At 41.5% G+C, this 18,331-nt stretch overlaps 1 protein-coding gene across 1 annotated transcript; it reads left to right on the plus strand.

Annotated features, from left to right (window-relative positions):
• The first annotated feature begins 89 nt into the window (after positions 1-89).
• On the plus strand, positions 90-17,340 carry pms1 (PMS1 homolog 1, mismatch repair system component). Its single transcript, XM_071528386.1, has 13 exons — positions 90-115; positions 1,045-1,188; positions 1,811-1,993; positions 2,254-2,356; positions 3,131-3,294; positions 7,265-7,381; positions 10,176-10,298; positions 10,443-10,589; positions 10,888-11,720; positions 13,642-14,121; positions 14,331-14,461; positions 16,685-16,845; positions 16,971-17,340. The coding sequence occupies exons 2-13, from the start codon at positions 1,057-1,059 to the stop codon at positions 17,169-17,171; spliced, it is 2,775 nt and encodes a 924-aa protein (XP_071384487.1). The 5' UTR covers positions 90-115; positions 1,045-1,056; the 3' UTR covers positions 17,172-17,340.
• Positions 17,341-18,331: the final 991 nt, after the last annotated feature.

Below are 18,331 nucleotides of genomic sequence, written 5' to 3' on the forward strand. Positions count from 1 at the left end.
TCGCCGATTTGGATTATTCGAGGGGCGTAAAGCGCGAAATTCACGTCGTTTCCGCTGTGTTGTTTGTTGATGAAAGATCCCACGAGGACTGCCGTCGCCTCAGAGTCTCCAGCGAGTCAGTAAATTAACAGTTTATCATCATCTGGGTTCGTAAATCTCTATGTAGCTAGCAGTTTATGTGAAACGGGCTCGTAAGCTAACTAGTTTAACCAAGTCAGATAAGTTGCAGAGCAGCTAGCTAGCTTGAGCTGCTGCTCCAAAACACCCAGCAACCGAATTAGGGCATTATCAACATGACATATGACATCTGAGATCCTTTTAGTTGGCTTGTTTGAAAGAGCGTAACTTCTAATCCAAACTAGATGAAAGTTACTAGATGTAACTATTGGTGTTGATGCGTCAGTGTGTCATTGCTAGTGCATGCGTGCTCATTAGTTAAACTGGAAGCCCTTACTTTAGGAATTCACGTTATTTCTAAGATCTACGGTAGTAAATCAGTATTGGTGCAATGAAGAATTCTCCTAAAGCCAGAAATCAAGACTTGTATCTGTGACTTCAACATCAAGATGTAAAATCTGGAGACGCTCCACAGATTTTGTCGCCTCACTGATTGTATTTGCATAGTTTCCCGTCAGAAATGTGTTCATATATGCAGAAAATCCATCTGGGTGTGCTCACAGTCATCTTTACCATTTTCCATATTTTTGCCAATTCATTCTCTAAACAATAACGAATGTGCCGTGCTGAATTACTTTTTTCCTAACAGCATGTGCTACTGTTAATATGCCCATTATCCCTAGGCTCCAGCAGGAAACCTGAATGTGTTTGAATATTGTTTTCCTTCTATTTTATGGCATGGTGTGTACACTAGAATCTAGATTGCGGTTGATTGACGGGTTTTGGACTGGGAAGCTACCGGCTCAAAATCTTTACATTTCTCACTGCACCCTTACCGGTCCTATTCGAGCCATGGCCCTGATTGTATTCAGTGGACCAAATGTCACACTCGGTCCTAAACTGAAACCAGGCTGTTTGCCTTAGCAGGAACCTGGCATCATGAAACAGCTGCCTCCAGACACCGTGCGGCTTCTGTCCAGCTCCCAGGTCGTCACCTCTGTGGTGAATGTTGTGAAGGAGCTCATGGAGAATTCCATGGATGCTGGAGCTTCAAGCATTGACATCAAACTGGTAAAGTGTCCTACAGACTACAGATTTACCCATTAGAACAATTGAGATTTCTTAAGCAATGGAGACAGACAATTTTATCTGTAGTAGGGATAGGACTAACTGAGCTAAAATCAATGTGGATGGTGGGCTTTAGTCTAGGCTTTAGGCTGATACCCAAGAAATGCATCAGGGCACATCTATTGTTTACTGTTTTGCATCTGAGGAGTTGGTCAGAATATTTAGTGATTTCTTGAAACTGATCTTTCTGCATGAGTATAAAAAGGTCACTCCACAAACCTTGAGATCTGAGGTTATTTGATAAGGTAGATGGAGATGCCATGGCTAATCGTTTGTACACTGGCAGAGGAAAGTGTGACCATGTGACCATATGTTTTCTGGCCCATTTTGTATCAAAGCATGTAGTGACATAACAAATAATTGTAAAGATATTAATGAAAACAAACAAACCATATCGTTCCTGCAGGTCAGTGAAGTAAAACTGTAGTTTAATCTCAGACCAGATTTTGCTTTTCACAACTCAGGCACAGGATAGACTCAATAATTTCCCTTCCTACTGAATTGGAAGCATGTTATCTTAAACTTTACTGTTACTGTTCTCTCTGTGTTGAATTTCACATTGCAGGAGAACTACGGGTTGGACCGGATAGAAGTACGAGACAACGGCCATGGAATCAAAGCTGCAGATACTCCTGTGATGGCCGTGAGACATTTCACCTCAAAGATCTGCAGCCACGACGACCTGGAGCGGCTGGAGACGTACGGCTTCCGGGGAGAAGCCCTGGGCTCCATCTGCGCCGTGGCCGAGGTCAGAAGTGTTCATTCACTGTAGTTATTATACGACCGTTAACTCAGCAGTATGATTTGTCACTGCTTTCCAGGCAGTTCTAGGGTCCAGCTGTTTCAAATACGAATTCATAGATGCTTTACGATGTTGCTTGACTCACTTTTTAAATGCATTGCGTTGGGCAATGATCGATCTGTTCATTTCTCTTCCCTTTGGAGCTTGGACTTGAAACAGAGAGCAGTGAGGTTGATCTGATGTCTCACTGTGCGGTTTTCCCTCAGGTGGCTGTCACCACGAAGACAGAGGAGGATGACATCAGCACCCAGTACACACTTGACTTCACAGGGAAGATCGTCTCTCAGAAGCCGTCTCACTTGGGTCAAGGCAAGACACCCCTTTTTTTTATTATTAGGGGATGACATGCGACAAAGGTTCAAATCCCGGTTAGATTGTGGTTACATGGTACACGTGGTTACATTAGATCACTGAGCCAGCAGGACGCCAGAGGCACCCTGATTGAATCATCACCCTCATGCTAAAAAATGATAGCACCAATGTGCAACAAAATGAATGAATGCGTTGCTTTGTGAAGTGTAAATAAACAAAAGCTGTAGAAATCATCACAGCTGGAGACATCATGGATGTTTTGATAGCAAGTTTCATTGTGTGTAATGATTTATGGAAATGTGATGCCATGACACTGATAGTTTGCATCATGCTTGTCTCCTTCAATAGCCAGAATTTCTACTTTATTATGAATATGAAGTTATTGAATTATTTCATGCTTGCATAATACTGTTTATGAATATCTTGAATAGGAGAATGGAAAGCTTCTTATCTTCTGATGTTAAAGATAGTAGGTTAGAGTGCTCTGTGGAAAGAAGGGTCTTCTAATCAATAGGAAAAACCGATCAACCAAGGCACAGTAAAAAGCCTTTATTCAGGGCACAGTTTTTAAACTTTTCATAATGAATAGCCAAATAGAATAAAGGCTTTTTAACCCATTCTGGAGTGGCTTGGCTCTCGTTTTCCTCCTTGTTTATGAATAGTCATGCTTTTCACTGAATCTGCATTGGTAGATTTGTGCAGCCTTGTCCCAGGAAAAAGTAAATCTCATACCAGGAAAGGTCGCCCATCGCTGCCCTTTGTGTTTTCCAGGTACCACGGTGGGTGTGCTGAAGCTTTTCAAGAATCTTCCAGTGAGACGGCAGTACTATGCCAGCACAAAGAAGTGCAAGGAGGAACTGAAGAAAGTGCAGGACCTGCTGATGGCCTACGCCGTTATAAAGCCCGACCTGCGGCTCACACTCACTCACAATAAGGTACAGTGGCAGTCAGTAACTCTCCCATCAGTTTTCAGACTTACCTAGTGAGCTGGAGATTTCTTTCATTGGTGATTAATCGAAAGTTATGTAACCAACTTATCTAAAAATAGAAGAATATGAAAACAGATGTAATTGGCAGCTGTTTTATTATGTAAGCCCTGAACACACAACCTGTACCAAGGAGGCAAAGTATAACCCATTTTTTCCCCCAACAAATGTAATAAATATAAATTACAAACTGTTATTAATATTTAGGCAACTCCAAATTTAATGTAAAGACTAATATTTCTGTTGTCGACTAGCACACCCCCCAGCAATCAACCAGCTAGTCTACTACTGAATTGTTTGGATTACAAAACAAATTATTTTCCTTTCCTGTAGATTGATTTTAATGATTTTAAGAATAGAATGAGGTTTTAATGTTCCTGAAATCCATTTTCAAAAAGGACTTTTATCCCTGCTTGCGTTCAGTCTGCTACATATTCATACAGCAACCACAAGGTGTCCCCATCAGTCTTCAGATGTCTCATGTCCCACCAGTATTGGCTTGAAAGCCCATTCAATTACGGTTGATAAGCCTGGAGTGTTTACAATATAGCGTCACATTTGTGGTAACCTCAGTAATAAAACTGATATTTGTAAATGCACTGCTAATGCAACCAGTGTGCTCCTATATCTACCAATACACAATACAAAGGATTCCTTGTGCTTTTTAGGGTGAGCGTCCATATAGAAACCTGTGCTTTTCTATATAAATCCCCTTAAATTAAAGGTTGAGGATTTATATTCCAAACATTTTCATGCCAGTTTTTTTTTTCCTCAGAAATTGTCACCAGCCTCTTTGTTACCATGTGTTGGCAATGCTAATGTAAGTCAATGGGATATGAAACCATTGCTCTAAAAATCACATGCACACAATTAAATATACCTACAGTTGTAAATTGGTTGTAGGGCTGTTTGAATGGGAGTGGACGTGATTTTTGAGGGGAATAGTCAAAAATCATCATATCATCACATCATTTAATTCATACAAACAAGTTTGGTCATAAAACACACATTCATATTTTTTCTTTGGTGCACACAAAATGTACAACAATTCGAGACCACATCTACTTGCATAAATAGTGTGTAAATTAATTTTGAATGCACGCTGCAGCTCAGATCATTTGCAGACATTCATCAATTTTCAGATAGTATAAGAACAAATTCTACTTTGTTTTGCTGTTGACATTTCATCAGCTATAAATAATATATTCAGAGCAATATGGAGCTTTTATTATAACTAGTTATAAAAACATTTGATACAGCTTTTTCAACCTGTAAACCAAATTGAATGATTTTAATGACCTCATCTGAACATATAGTTGTGAGTTTGTGAACCCTTTGGACTTGCCTGGATTCCTGCATTAATTTCTCCTAAAATGACGTCTGATCTTCAGCTGAGTCAAATAATAGATAAACACAGTCTGAATAAACAAATAACACACAAACAGTTGTGCTTTTTCATGTCTTTATCAGAGACATTGTTTAACCATTCACAATCTAGGATGGAAAACGTATGAACCTCTTGGATAATGCTTCTATGAAAGGAAGTAATTGGAGTCAGGTATTTCAGCCAATGTGATGACATTCAGGTCTGGGTTAAAAGATCTCTAACGACTCGGCCGGGCCTCCGTCGATCAGCAGTCAGGCAGATAGTGCAGAAAGTGAAGTGAGGAAAGTGAAGAAAAAGTGAAGAGAGTCAGCACTGTAGCTACTCTCCCTAGGACCGGGCGCTCCGTACAATGCTCCGGGAGGTAATGGCTGTGGATCTGCGGGCATCTCTTGCACTTGCTAATATCTGTGTTCATGAGTCCACTATAAGAAAAACACTGAACTGGAGTGGTGTTCATGGAAGGATATCACGGAGGAAACCACTGCTCTCTATCTAGCTCTCTAACTTTTTGGCAAAAAGACACATTGCTATATTTGGAGGAGAAAAAAAAGACTGAATACCAACACCAAAACCTCATCTGAACCATGAAGCATCATGGTTTCGGGCTGCTTTGCTGCCTCAGGGCTTGGACGGCTCGCAGTCATTGAGGTATCGATGAATTCCATATTGTAGAAGAAAATTGTACAGGAGAAAAAGAGAATACAGAGAAAAGAAACAGGTCTGCAAATGAACAGCATGGACTGCAAAGTGTTTCTCTTGAGGAGCTTTTGTTGATGCCCATTAGCGATGGGAGCAGTTAAACGACTAGTCCATTAGTTGCTGGCTGAGGTAGTCGACAATAGGAGATTTTATATTTGTTAACTTTACGAGGGGAAAAAATCAGGGTTGTACAGGGGTTGCGTACTTTTGGTATACACAATAAAAAAGCTGTCAGTTATGCTTGTTTTTGGCCCATTTTAGACAAGTTGTTTGGTCCGTTACCTAATTTTAGATTAACCGGCAGTGGAATTAGTTAGTAATTAGAAATTCCCATCCCTTACGCCCATTCCCACAGCTAACTGTTGGGTGTCCGCAGCACAACTATGGCTGACTGTGAACTTGAATTTGGCAGATTATGACGCCTGAGTAAGTTGCTGAACGCAGCTGCAGACCGGCCCCAGATTCTGTTTCATGCTGCAGCCAGTTTGTACACAAAAGGGGATAGGGGGGGTGGGGTGGGGTGAGGTGGGGGGTCACAGGAGGGACGAGTTGAGGGGTGAGTCAGGGAGGGGGCACACGACCACCGTATAACTTTCATTGAAATCAATTTCGAGCTCGTCAAGGGAGGATAGTGCCCCCATTTTGTACCATCAGCACTCGGTCGCCCCTATCCTGTATCTCGAACTTTGCTCTTCGGCCTGTGTCGTGTTTCACAGCTTCTTCAAGAACTGTTTACAGGAGTGATCCGTTTACATGCGCCAAATTGCATATTTCATAGCTGAGACATGCCCTGCTACAGAGTGCATGCTTTCAGAAATCAACACCCGGGAGATATATTCACTGGTGGACGCTAACGACAAGCCCACCCATGGGTGTCAAAATATGTGTCCTGCTTTCATATCTTCAATTATTTCAGATCTGACCGGATCATTACATTCATGCAGTTCCACAAGCATGATTGGAAAGTTAATGTTATTACAATTGTCATGTATTAAGGATGTCAAATTGCTTTTATATTCAATGGTACATATGCAAGATTATCCAAAACGTGATAGATTCATTTTGGAAGAAAATCATGACTTAAGTTACCTGCTGTCCTTAAAAAAAAAAGTAACATAATTTGTTTTAATTTTGTGACACTGATCATTTTGTTACAAAAGATGTCACTTTTAAAAAAATTATCACATTCTGGGACAAAACTTTATTGTAAAATCCTGTGATAAGGACAATCTTTTTCTAGCCACTGCCTACTGCTTTCTTTCAGCATATTTCATTATTGACCCGTATGTATTGAACCCTCCATGTTCAATACATAATTTACCAGTAGACCGTTTAGTGGGAGGGATTTTTTCTTCAAGGCCTGGACCAAATGAGAGTACAAAGTAGAACTTTTGGGCCACTGTTTGTAATGACATGAGTCTCTTAGCATTAGAATGTGTCATCTCAACTACTTTCACAGCAATATACAAATGTGAAAACACATAGCATGTTCAATTACTGATAGGGGCATAAAGTTGAATACTTGCAGAATCACAAGACATCTCAACATCTCTGCTGGTGTTCCTTGCCCGGGTTTCTGAAATAGTCTAGTAAAGCTTGGACATAAAATGGGACATGATTTCAGATTTCACTTCTGGGATTTGTACTGAAACATTTTGAACATTAAAACAGTAATCTGCCTCGTGCCCACATGTTGCTGAGTCTCTACACAGACGAGGTATGAACCCCAGAGCCCAGGATTGGTGGCCCAGTTAGCTATCTTGACAGGTGGGTATGCAATCTGGTTTTCCTGATGTGGACTGATTGAAGTTGACTGGTGTCATATTGTTCCAGGTGGCGGTTTGGCAGAAGGCCAAGGCGGCCGATCACAGAAGTGCCCTCATAGCTACACTGGGGCCCAGCGCTGTTGCCAACCTGCTCCCTTGCCACCATCACCAAGAGCAACCAGAGGTTAGTTGAGGGGAAAAATGCCAAGATGAGAAAGAACATGGAGCAGCTCTATTAGGTAGTTCTTGTCAAAATACTGTTCATCAATAACAAAATATTTTCAAGTGTAGGGACAGTATCAGAGTTTGTCAGCGTTTCATGCTTGTGTAACTATTCTAGAACTGCTTGCAAGGAGTATCTCGGACATCCCATAACAAAATCTTGTTCATTAATTCCTGGTGGTCAGCAGTCCTAGTCAAAATATCATTTCACATTTTAGGAAAATGCATGGCCAGTTTGATATAGTTTACCATGCAATATAAAGCAGTTGGAGTTCAGTTGGAGTTCAGTCATATAACAGTATTTAGGGTTCTCTTTTTTGATTGGACAGGTATTTGTTATATCAGGTTTCATATTTATCTGTTATTTTTATTGTTTCACATGGACCATAACTCAGCTGGACAAAGTCACCTCGAACATTGTAACGAATGATGCAGTGAATTTGGAGAGACCGCATGGAGTGCAGTGCACTCTGATGGATGAGCGTCATCGGCACATACCATTGCTGACCTGGCACAGAGCCACATGTTACCCCTCCCTGCCTATGCACACACACACCTCTTGCACTCCTTGCTCCCATACCGTTGTGTTCACTGCTCCCATGCCCTTTTGCCCTTCATTATGGAGGTATTATGGCAATTCAGCAGCAAAGACAGTCTTATCCCTCATAGGAAGCTCACTGCAAAAAAAAATCCATTGTAACATGTTGTTTATTCTTATATCATAAGTCATTAAAACCCTAAACAGGTTAAATTCTGTCAAGTGCGTGATATATTTGCCCTTGATTCCAATGCACTTTCACTTGTTTCAGGACTTTTCTGGAAATTAGTGTCAACATCTTTGACATTGTGTGCCACTATTATTAAGAAAATGACAAGAAACAAGTTGATGTGCATTGGAAATAAGTTAAATGGTCTCACCCCGATAACTGATTTGTCTCACTGATTTTAGAAAAATAAGAATTTAAGAGTCGATACTAGATTAAATGACTTTGGATATTGGATATTTTTTGCAGTGAAAATCAGCACGCAAGTTATACTTGGCCGTGAGCTAATAACCTCATCATGAACGCCTGGTCTCAAGCCAGCAAATGTGGTCAGTTGGTGGCTAGCCAACTATTTCCTTGCCCTTTTCTCTCGTGTTTTTTCCTGATGAGGAGTGAGTGATTTTTCTTAGCCAAGCTTTGCTGTGCTGATCGTAATTGAATTACTGTTGAGCGGTAACTTTCTGCTTGGTCACGGTAGGTGTCATGTGGCTGTTACCTGCCTCAAGGCTCCCAACTAATCTGGTCTGACAGATATGGAGCAGCCCTTTTCACCCCGTTTCTCTCTCCTTTTTCTCTTTGTTGTTGTTATTTTGCTGCAGCACTTTGGTGCCCAGTTATGAGAACAACCTTTCACCTTTTCCCCTTACTCCCTGTAGCAATGAAAGAGGACTTTTCTCCTCTCCGTCCCCAAGACCGAAGCTTAGCGATCACGGAATCCAGGTTGACAATCCCACAGGGGCCTCGCTCGGGGAAAGTTGTTGTAAGAGCCATTCCTCTGCAGAACAAAATGTGACACTCCTTTTTGGCAGCGTGACTACACATAGCCGCGGCCCTTCGGGGCCAAAGGTGCCATTCGTGCTCTCATAAAGTGACCCTAATGAGCAGAAATAGAGAGAAGCATATGTGCCCCAACCTGAAACTGCAGAGCATTTATTAACTTCATTGGCTTGCGTTGCTGCTAATAATGAGCCCTGGGCCATGTGAAAAAAAATGTGCGGGTATTCACCCCCTACAATCTGTAGAACGTTAATAGCTTTCCATAATTTCAAACTAGCTTACATTCTTCATGGTTTTTTAACAGTCATTGACATTATAACAGTTAAATTGTTCAGTTTTATGTCGAATCATCTATTATAGCTCATGAGAACTGCCTCAGGTGTGATTCTAGGCGATCAGTCATCAGGTAAGATGCAAATCTTAAGAGACAAATATTCAACAGCAGCTGGTTGGGCATGTTCAGTGTGAAGTCTGCATGTAGATGATACATATTGTGTGTGAACATCTTTTCTCCAACGTTATCACACTTCAGTCTTTCCTTGGTCATATTTCAGAAATAGCAATGAAATTAATCTTGACATTTGGTCAGCAAAAGATGTATGAAATGAGTGCAGTGAACGTTTTCGCGGCTCCTCCTCAGCTGCTCCTCCTAATTATGCTGTGGCACTGTATGCTGCTGCCAGTGCTGAGTGAATTAATGGCCTCATTCATGACTGTGCAGTCAGTGGACTGGATCCACCGTGTCACTCTAATTGAAAATGTTGTAATGGTAAAGTGTACGTAATGTAAACCCCTGTTGTCCAGTGTTTCAAAACTAATAATTAAGAGTGTTCGTTAAAAGTCCAATTAGACGCCTCCTGTGCCAGCCGACTGCTGAGCATGTTAATTTGTTTACCCGGTGCATTTTGTGTATTATATCGAGTAATTTGAAGCTCTCATTTCAGAAAATCCCCTAAAATTCATTATTCCAAGCGTTTTAGCATGGGGTGTAATAGTTTGCCAGTGTGTTTAATTGGTTTGGATTTTGACCGAAGACATAATTTTGTCATAAATCTTGGTTAGTAGGGATAATACTTACTCTAAAGATAGTGTATTTTCCAAACAGCTTTGGGACACAACATTTGAATCAACAATTTTATGTATTGTATACCTGACACACACCTTGTGGTTGTCTCGTGTTTTCTGTATTATTAATTAATTTTTTTTTTCTCTTAGATTTTGTTAGATGGCTTCTTTCCCAAGCCTGGAGCGGATTACTGTTCTACAAGCTCAACTAGCCATGACAAAACATTCATATTTGTCAACAACCGGCCTGTCCACCAGAAAGACATAATGAAGGTAGAATAATGGTCGATAAATCAATAGAATAAATGTGATACAGACAATATTTTGCTTTGACAGAGCCTAATACCATTCTTTTCTGTGGTGTTTCCCTATCGTCTACAATTATCATCCTGATTTGACTCTGTGATTGATCATCAGCTGTTGCGTCAACACTACACGGCTCAGTATCCGGCAGACTCGACCCGAAATCGCTACCCCAACCTCATGCTTAAAATCACTGTCCCACCCTCCTCAGTGGACGTCAATCTGACACCAGACAAGACCCAAGTTCTTCTTCACAACAAGGTAGCTATTATCATTTTCTACCTTAAGGGCTAGTGTTTTAAATGATACTGTGAGTATAGTTAATCAAAATGTTGATCAAAAGAACACGTCATTTTTTTTGGTCAGACTCTGTAGGATGCCATGTAAATTTCAGGCACTTTTTGATTAATTCAGCAACAGGGAACATTTCACTCATGATACAGTCTTGATCTTCATTTGCAAAATGAACCGAAAACCTTGCCTAGACCGTGTTAATGGAGATTAACTTCTGTTCAGCATCAAGATGTTGCTTGCCAACTGTCTGCTGTCTGCCATTCAGGAGGCTGTGCTGACTGCAGTGGAGGCATTGTTGGTTTCTCTCTATGGCTACCGGCCTACCGCCGAGCCCCGACCTGGGGACCAACTCCGCCATGATGCATCTTCCTCACCACCCAGTCCCTTGCAGGCTGAGGCTTCACTAGCAGCCAACAGAGGAAGTGCAGAGCGGGACGACAGTCTCGCCGAACATGATGTGGACGTCGTCAAAGCTGCGCCCAAACGCTGTGACACAGCTCTGTCAACAGGGACGAGCACTGAGGCATCACTGGACCACCAGACCACAAACAGCAGCTCGTCTTCCTCTGTAGCAGAGGACTGGATTGTCAACCAGGTCCCAGGAGGGCTGGAGTGTAACTTCTCCCTCTTTGATGATGAAATGGCTCTGAGCGGCACAACAGAAACAGGTTCAGCAAGCAAGTCTCCTGAGAGACTCGTGGACAATGCGGAGTTAGGCGCAGACACAAGCAAAGACCAGATATCAGCTGAGGACTGGAGCAGGGGGACTGCGTTGACGGACCCCTTAACAGGAGACACCCTGCAGCCCGTCAAAATCCACCAACCCTCCAGGCACGATAACTCTGACTCGGCTGAGGTCAAGGGTCACAGCAGCCTGAACAAAAAGATGCTCAATGCCATAACGGAGAAACGGGCTGCTCTGACGGCCTACGACCTGATCAGCAACCGGGCCATGAGGGCACCGCTGTCCCCCGCCGCGCTATTCGAGAAAGAGGCCAGAGCGGACGTCCTGAGGGAGAAACCCACAGCCAGCCTCCAGGATATCAGCGCCGCCGTTCACGAGAGATGGAAAAACCTGGGGGAGGAAGACCGTAAGAAGTGAGTTTCCAGACCTTCGCCTTCCAAGCAGTTGTTTCCATTTCTTGTTATTTGCAAGGCAGAGAGAGGGGAAAAAAGATTGACCTGTCATTTGCATGTGTAAAACATAGCCTGGAAATTTTGTTGATATGAGCTATGTTTTTATTTTCCAGACAACTGTGCCTAATATTAGGTTAGGTAGGCAACATTTTCCACAGTAAAACAGGTATTCTGCATGATGAAATGTCTTCCCTGTTTCCAAAGTATGCCATGTATCCAGAGCGTTCGCAAGTCTTACGTTCATCGCTGGTTTCATTTAACATTCATTCAACATTTAACCCCAAAACTACCCATTAGGATTACTTTGTTTCCTAAAGGTAAAGGCATTCACAGTGGCACCAAGAAGACAAATACTGATTCATGTGAAGTTGATTGATATGATCCTATGTCTCCCAATTTTCAAATTCATCCAACGTACGTGTACATTAGATGAGCACAGCGACAAGTGGATTTTTCACCTAAATCATACTGCCTTTCTAACCTTACTGTGATTTTTCGTCACACCCAAAAAATTCCATACATGAGATGACTATTTGTCCATCTGAAATCTCCCCTATGTTTACTTCTTAAGTGATACAAAGAATGGCACCTAGTTGGCTAGCCAAGAACAGAATCGGCCCAGAACAGATGGAGGTAATGAGCATTTGTGTTTGACCCCTGCTCCCTTCAAAGTCAAAGGATTTACATCAATGAACATAAGACAGGGATTGAAAAAGAGTTATTGGAAAAAAATGCCCAGGCAATCAGATGGATATGCAGTTTTTGTAGGGAACCTAGCCAATCCATTCTCCATGTTCAAGGTGTGCTTTTTTTTTTTTTTTTAGAGCTAAGCATTTTATCCACTTGTGCTGGGAACAAAATATTTATGAAATGATATGAGGAGACCAGAGAGCATAGTGCAATGCACAGGGCATGAGCAAGTCATCTTTACCTTTTCACTCTATGGATTGCATCAAAACCATATATCAAATTGGCCTATAAGTAAATCCTGTCACGCAGTCATTAGTAACTTCTAACAATATCCAGATGCACACAGACACGCCAGTAAAAGAAAGTACAAACTGTGCTATCTTCTGATCTCTATCCACCGAGCCACTCAGCTAGCATCATGGAATAACACCATTACACTGCACTGAAAGCACTTCAACCCAATTATGTTAGATTACTGCATACCAATTTAAAGTAATTGCAAGGGTGGAAAATGTGTATCAGCAGTACTCTGGGCCTTATATAAGGTATGGAAGAGTGTATGGAAAAAGACATCTGTTTAGAATCCTGCCTTGCGTTACTGCTGTCTTAAACATGAAATAAGATGCGGCAAATATTTGGCTCCTTTCACCGCCACTGTTAAGTGGCACACCACTTCTAGGAATCATACTTACACGAGTTCACGAAACAGGTCAGTTGAATAATGGGGTGCTGAAGTGTAAGCCTTAATGCTTAACATATGAATATCTATGGAAGCATGAGTTGGCAAATCCCTATTTTGCCCAGGAAAGTATTGTGTCCGAGCAGCCTATGTATGCCGGATTCTCAAGCAACAAGTATGACGCTAACAAGTTGGTCCCAGTAGCTAAATAATTTTTTTTGAAACTTAAATAGTCACTAGACAACAACAGACAACAGATAGATTAGCAGCTGTACTACACAGACGAAATTGCTGAAACTAACTGACTAGTTAGTTATCAATAGGCACAATATATGAAACAAGAACTGTCTGGCCTGTCAGCAGTCTGAATGACTTCTTTTAAATGAAGGCGTTTGGGTTTGTAACTAGTATCAGGGAGGGTTAACATGACAAATTGGAATAGCTTTAATTCCAAAGAAAGATGGTATTCGCTGTTATTGCCACTCTTAATGACTGATTGATTGAACTCTGCAGGTATGAGGAGAAGGCAAAAAAGCACGTGGAGAACCACGACCACCGGACCAAGCTGGCCTCTGCTGAAGGTGTGCAAGCCCCCGAGAGGCAGCCGAGCGCTGGCACCCAAAGGAGCCATCTGCAGGGCCAGAAACGCAAGGCCCCGCTCTCCAACCAGCAGCTGCTAGACCAGCTCTTCACTGCACAGCCCCAGAAGAAGACGAGGAGCCCCGCGCCCAAGCCCTCGCACCCCCTCCCCTGCAGCGTGGCTGCCCTTCGGCTGCAGCTCCGCCGCCTCTCATCCCAGAGCCGCCCGGCACCGCGGGGCCTCCGTCTTGTAAACCGGCTGGCCTCTCAGAGCGCCTGGGTCGTTTTATGTGGTCGAAAGCTCATGTTGTTAAATCCATTTCGGGTGGAGGAGGCCTTGCTGTTTAAGAGACTTCTAGAGAATAATATACTTCCAGCAGTGAGTCTGCAGAACCCTATACAGTTAACAGATGGGTAACATATCACTCACTTCTCACCTACCAGCAAAATGCCAATCCTGACAGTCGCATAGAATTGCAGGCTCATCCAATTTCTTTAACATGCATATAGATTTTTGAGATGATTTTTTAGATACAAGTAAATCCTAATCCTAGGTTTCTATTAATCTGATCTAATTTCCCAACATACAATATATTAAACATACGTTGGTCTCTCTTTTCTAGACTTCTAGGAGGGCCTGAGTATATTCAGGCTCTGTGCAACATGGAGAAAGAAAGCCCAGAGCTGAACGGAGGGGCCTTCTTCTCTGATCCCAGGCTTGTGGCGAATGGGTTTAAAATCAGATTCACTCCAGGTAAATTAATGGGAAATTAAATTTGTGACCCCACCCCTGTGGTTTGAGCCAGTCCAATATGCTTTTGATTGACCGAGCATTCAGCTGCTGATTTTTAGCATATTTTTCCATCCTTTTTCAGTATGACATGTTCTTTTTGATAAATAGTTGTACGTTATTTACATGTAACAGTACAACATACAAGTCTACAGCACACACTATCGTTCAGAGAGAAAACAAGCCTTTCTTATTTCTTGATTCATGCTGTTTAAAGGTCTCATGGATTGTCCAGTTTTATTTTACAAAGGTTGGAGCCATTGGCCATCATTAATGTCATAGTTCACCAATCATTTAGAAATGTCAAACGTACAGTCTTGAGTAACCGGATTATAGTCAATTATTTCTGATAGCGTTGCTGTGTCAGTATTGGATTAGTTGTGGATAAGACAAATTATCCCTTTTTCTCTGAAAACCTGTCCACAATGCAAAAACAATGAACAATGAAAGAGGGACTTTAGATCTTCTAGAGCTTTAGATGTTGAGGGACTGTGATATAAGACAGAAGCTTAAGATATATTATATTGTCTCTCAGTTCATTTTTTTCTTTTTTTCTTACAATTTTTGATATGTTACTTACTTTTGGCAGACTGTGGCAACTTTAATTACTACTCCAATATGAAATGACAATTTATGACAAATCACAGACTTCAACTACAACACTCTTGAAAACCTATTGGATTTCTGTTTGGACATACAACATACAAGATGTAAGGTTCATTAAACAGTGCAAAGTTGTTTTTGAACAAAGCTATTTTTAATTCAACAATTGCCTACTTTAACAGTGTCCTTGTAAATCAACCAGTTAAATTAGTGCAGAAGGTTGATCACAAATTGTTTTGTGATTTATACAAGTTTCCTTTTCTCATTATTATATCTAATAGCCATCATTGTGGGGGGGATCATTCAGAGGCAACCTGAATACTTTGTGTTGGTAAGAACTTTTCTCAAGACTTAGCACTTCATGAACACTCGTTGCACTAATATCTGCCTGAATATGCATCAAAGTAGTTTAACTATGTTGTACGGGGTAAATAGACTGAAAACCAAGGATAATGCAAATTATAGACATAATGTCCTCATGAGCCAGAATAAGTGCCAGTCACTATACATAAGTGCAACTAATCTTGAAGTGTTTGCCAGCTATTTTCCTCACTTTAGTGACGTTATTTCTCCTTTCGCTTGCAAAGGGTTTACAGGGTCGTCTGAATGTTGGTTGTTTTTGGTGCTGGAGGAGTAACCTCAGTTGACATTGTCACTCTGCCAGACAATATGGTCTCACAGTAGGTTTGTACCCCAGTGTGCAGGTGATGAGAATGGTTGCCCTTTAGGAAATTCTAAGAATTTTCAGTTGGCACTGCCAACCTCAGTGGGTGTGCGTGGGACTGGAGGTAACACTATGTAAGATGGTTTCATCGCACAATCTCTGCTGAATTTCTCTGGCTTTTTCTAGTGATTGCTGCAAATGTGTGATGTTGCAGATGTATTGCTGTTGATTTTCCAAAACTTGGTTTGATTATACAGATGTTTATGTCTTATTGTGGCAAAAATGCAGAAATTCATGAAAATTGGGGTCAGTTGTGTGGATTTCTCTGACATGTTATTTGACTATGAAATACGATAAAAGTGAAGATCACAAACAAAACAGCAAATTTCTGTAGGGAGTTAAATATGCAGTTATTATATTAAGTAGATGTGTTACCGTCAGTTATAATATTGTCATAGTTTATTTCCACGTGAATTTTCATAGGCAATGTACTGGACTGTGCGGTCTAGCACAGGCAAAATAGCCAGCAGCACTGTAAGTACCAAGGCCGTCAAAATCATTCTTGCTCTGAAGGAAAAATATGCAAGAAATATTGTAACTGTTTCCGCATCTCTAGATTTTTTTAATACCTTTCTGAATTCATTTCGCATCCGAAGTCATATATCAGAGGTATGAATTGTGCACTATTTGCAGTAATTCCTCATGAAGAGCGAAGCCATCATTCTCCCTCCCTACAAGACAACTTCCTTCCAGTCTGCTGAGGGCTTGTAATAGTCATTTAACACTCCATTTGGCCCTTCGCTTGTTTAACTTGGTCACCGGTCCGGGCGTAAACCACAATATTTATTTATTATTCTTTCCTGGAGATAGTAATAGTGTCTGGAGTATATTAATCCTTGTTTTCTGCTTGTTTTGGCCAGGCCTCCCGTCAGCCGAGAGACATCTGGAAGTGACAGCAATGGCAGACTGCGTGCCTTTCCTCGGCGTGGAGGACCTCAGGGAGATCCTGACTGCAGTTTTGCGCAGGAAGGCTAAGACTGTGCAGGAGTGCCGGCCGCTCAAAGTCACAAACTACTTGCAAGTGAGAAATGTTAGATATTGAACACCAGAGTGACATCTGATTTGAGGTCATGCAAAAAATGTGTTGCTGTATCTATTATTTTCTTTCATTTATTGATCGATGGTGTTGTGACTGTTCCCTCAAAGGGTGAAGCTGTTCGACTTGCCCGTCAGCTGCCTACAAATTTGACCAGGGAAGATGTGGAGGAAACCCTTCTACGGATGGAGCAGCAGCTCGGTGAGAGCGACCAGACCTGCATCCACAGACGGCCGTTTCTCCAGCACCTGTCTGACGTCCCATCCACAGACCAGGAAGCTAAGGCTCTGTTCAGGCCTTTGGAGTTGTGAAAAGTAGACACATATATGGAAATTCAGAATTACTGTACAGAAACAGTCATGTATGAACTATGACCCATTTTGAAACAACTTGTTTTTAAGCAGTTGATTATTCTCAAACTATGCTACCTGAATTACTACTAATCCACTCTTTTGCTTTTCAACTTTGCTTCAACCTTAACACAATAAATGTTATTTTTTCACATTATGTGCTTTTAACTCATTTTGTAAACTTTGAATGGGTTATGTTTGTAAATACAGTTGATGGCACACAAAATAGATCATGAAATGTTACTGAGTCATAATAAATCTAACAAATTTAGAAATGGATTTGAGGGTAGAACTCATTTAATAAATGGCCTAAATCGGTGTATCTACAGACTTTTTATCATCACTTCATTCAAGTCCAAGTCTTAATGCTCGAGTCCAAATCAAATCTCAAGTCTAGTTCTATTTGAAGAAGAAAGAAATTTGTATAACCTTTTGGCTGTCAGCTTGCTTAAAGTTATGCCTCATAAGATGCTAAATTGAGAGGCTAAAAATACCATACATTTTCCAGAAGCTAAATCAGATCACAAATGGCCTTTAACAAGTCTGTTCTTAACGCTAGCCAAACATAATGTAGCTCAAGCCAAACCTATTATAGTTGCTCTTTGGTAAAATGTTAAGCACAATTTAGAAACTGTCCTGAGCATGAAAAGAAAGGGGTTCGCTGAGCTTTGGAAAGTATTTCTGGAAGATCGATGGCTAGAATCCCCAGACTTGCTTGAAAAATTTGGGTGAGGAAAGTGAATGGGAAACGCTGCCCTTCTCTCCGTTTATACTGTTGTGGTGCCCTTGAGCAATGCACTGAACACCCAGCTGCTCCAGTGTAGCTGCTCGGTGGCTAATAGATTGTGGTTGCACTGGGCAGCTCCCAGGTGTGAATGTGAGGCAGAACGGTGCTGAGAAAGCGCATGTATGCTCAGCAAAACACTTCCATAAATAAATCCAAGTTTGAGAGCGCTGATAACAGCAAAGTAAGGAGTTTGATGAAATCTGGGTTTTGCTTTGGCCCCACAGTAGTCTGACTTTGGGCAGGCATTCCGATGTTTCTGTGGCAAATAAGGTCACTCTTTAGTTTCAAATTACAAATAAATCACAAATAAATCAACCTGCTTCACAAGAGATTC

Source organism: Centroberyx affinis, unplaced genomic scaffold, assembly GCF_046629955.1.
Source record: "Centroberyx affinis isolate AG114_WGS23_722 - 3 ecotype Tasmania unplaced genomic scaffold, CSIRO-AGI_Caff_v1 ptg001669l_1, whole genome shotgun sequence".
Taxonomy (NCBI): Eukaryota; Metazoa; Chordata; class Actinopteri; order Beryciformes; family Berycidae; genus Centroberyx; species Centroberyx affinis.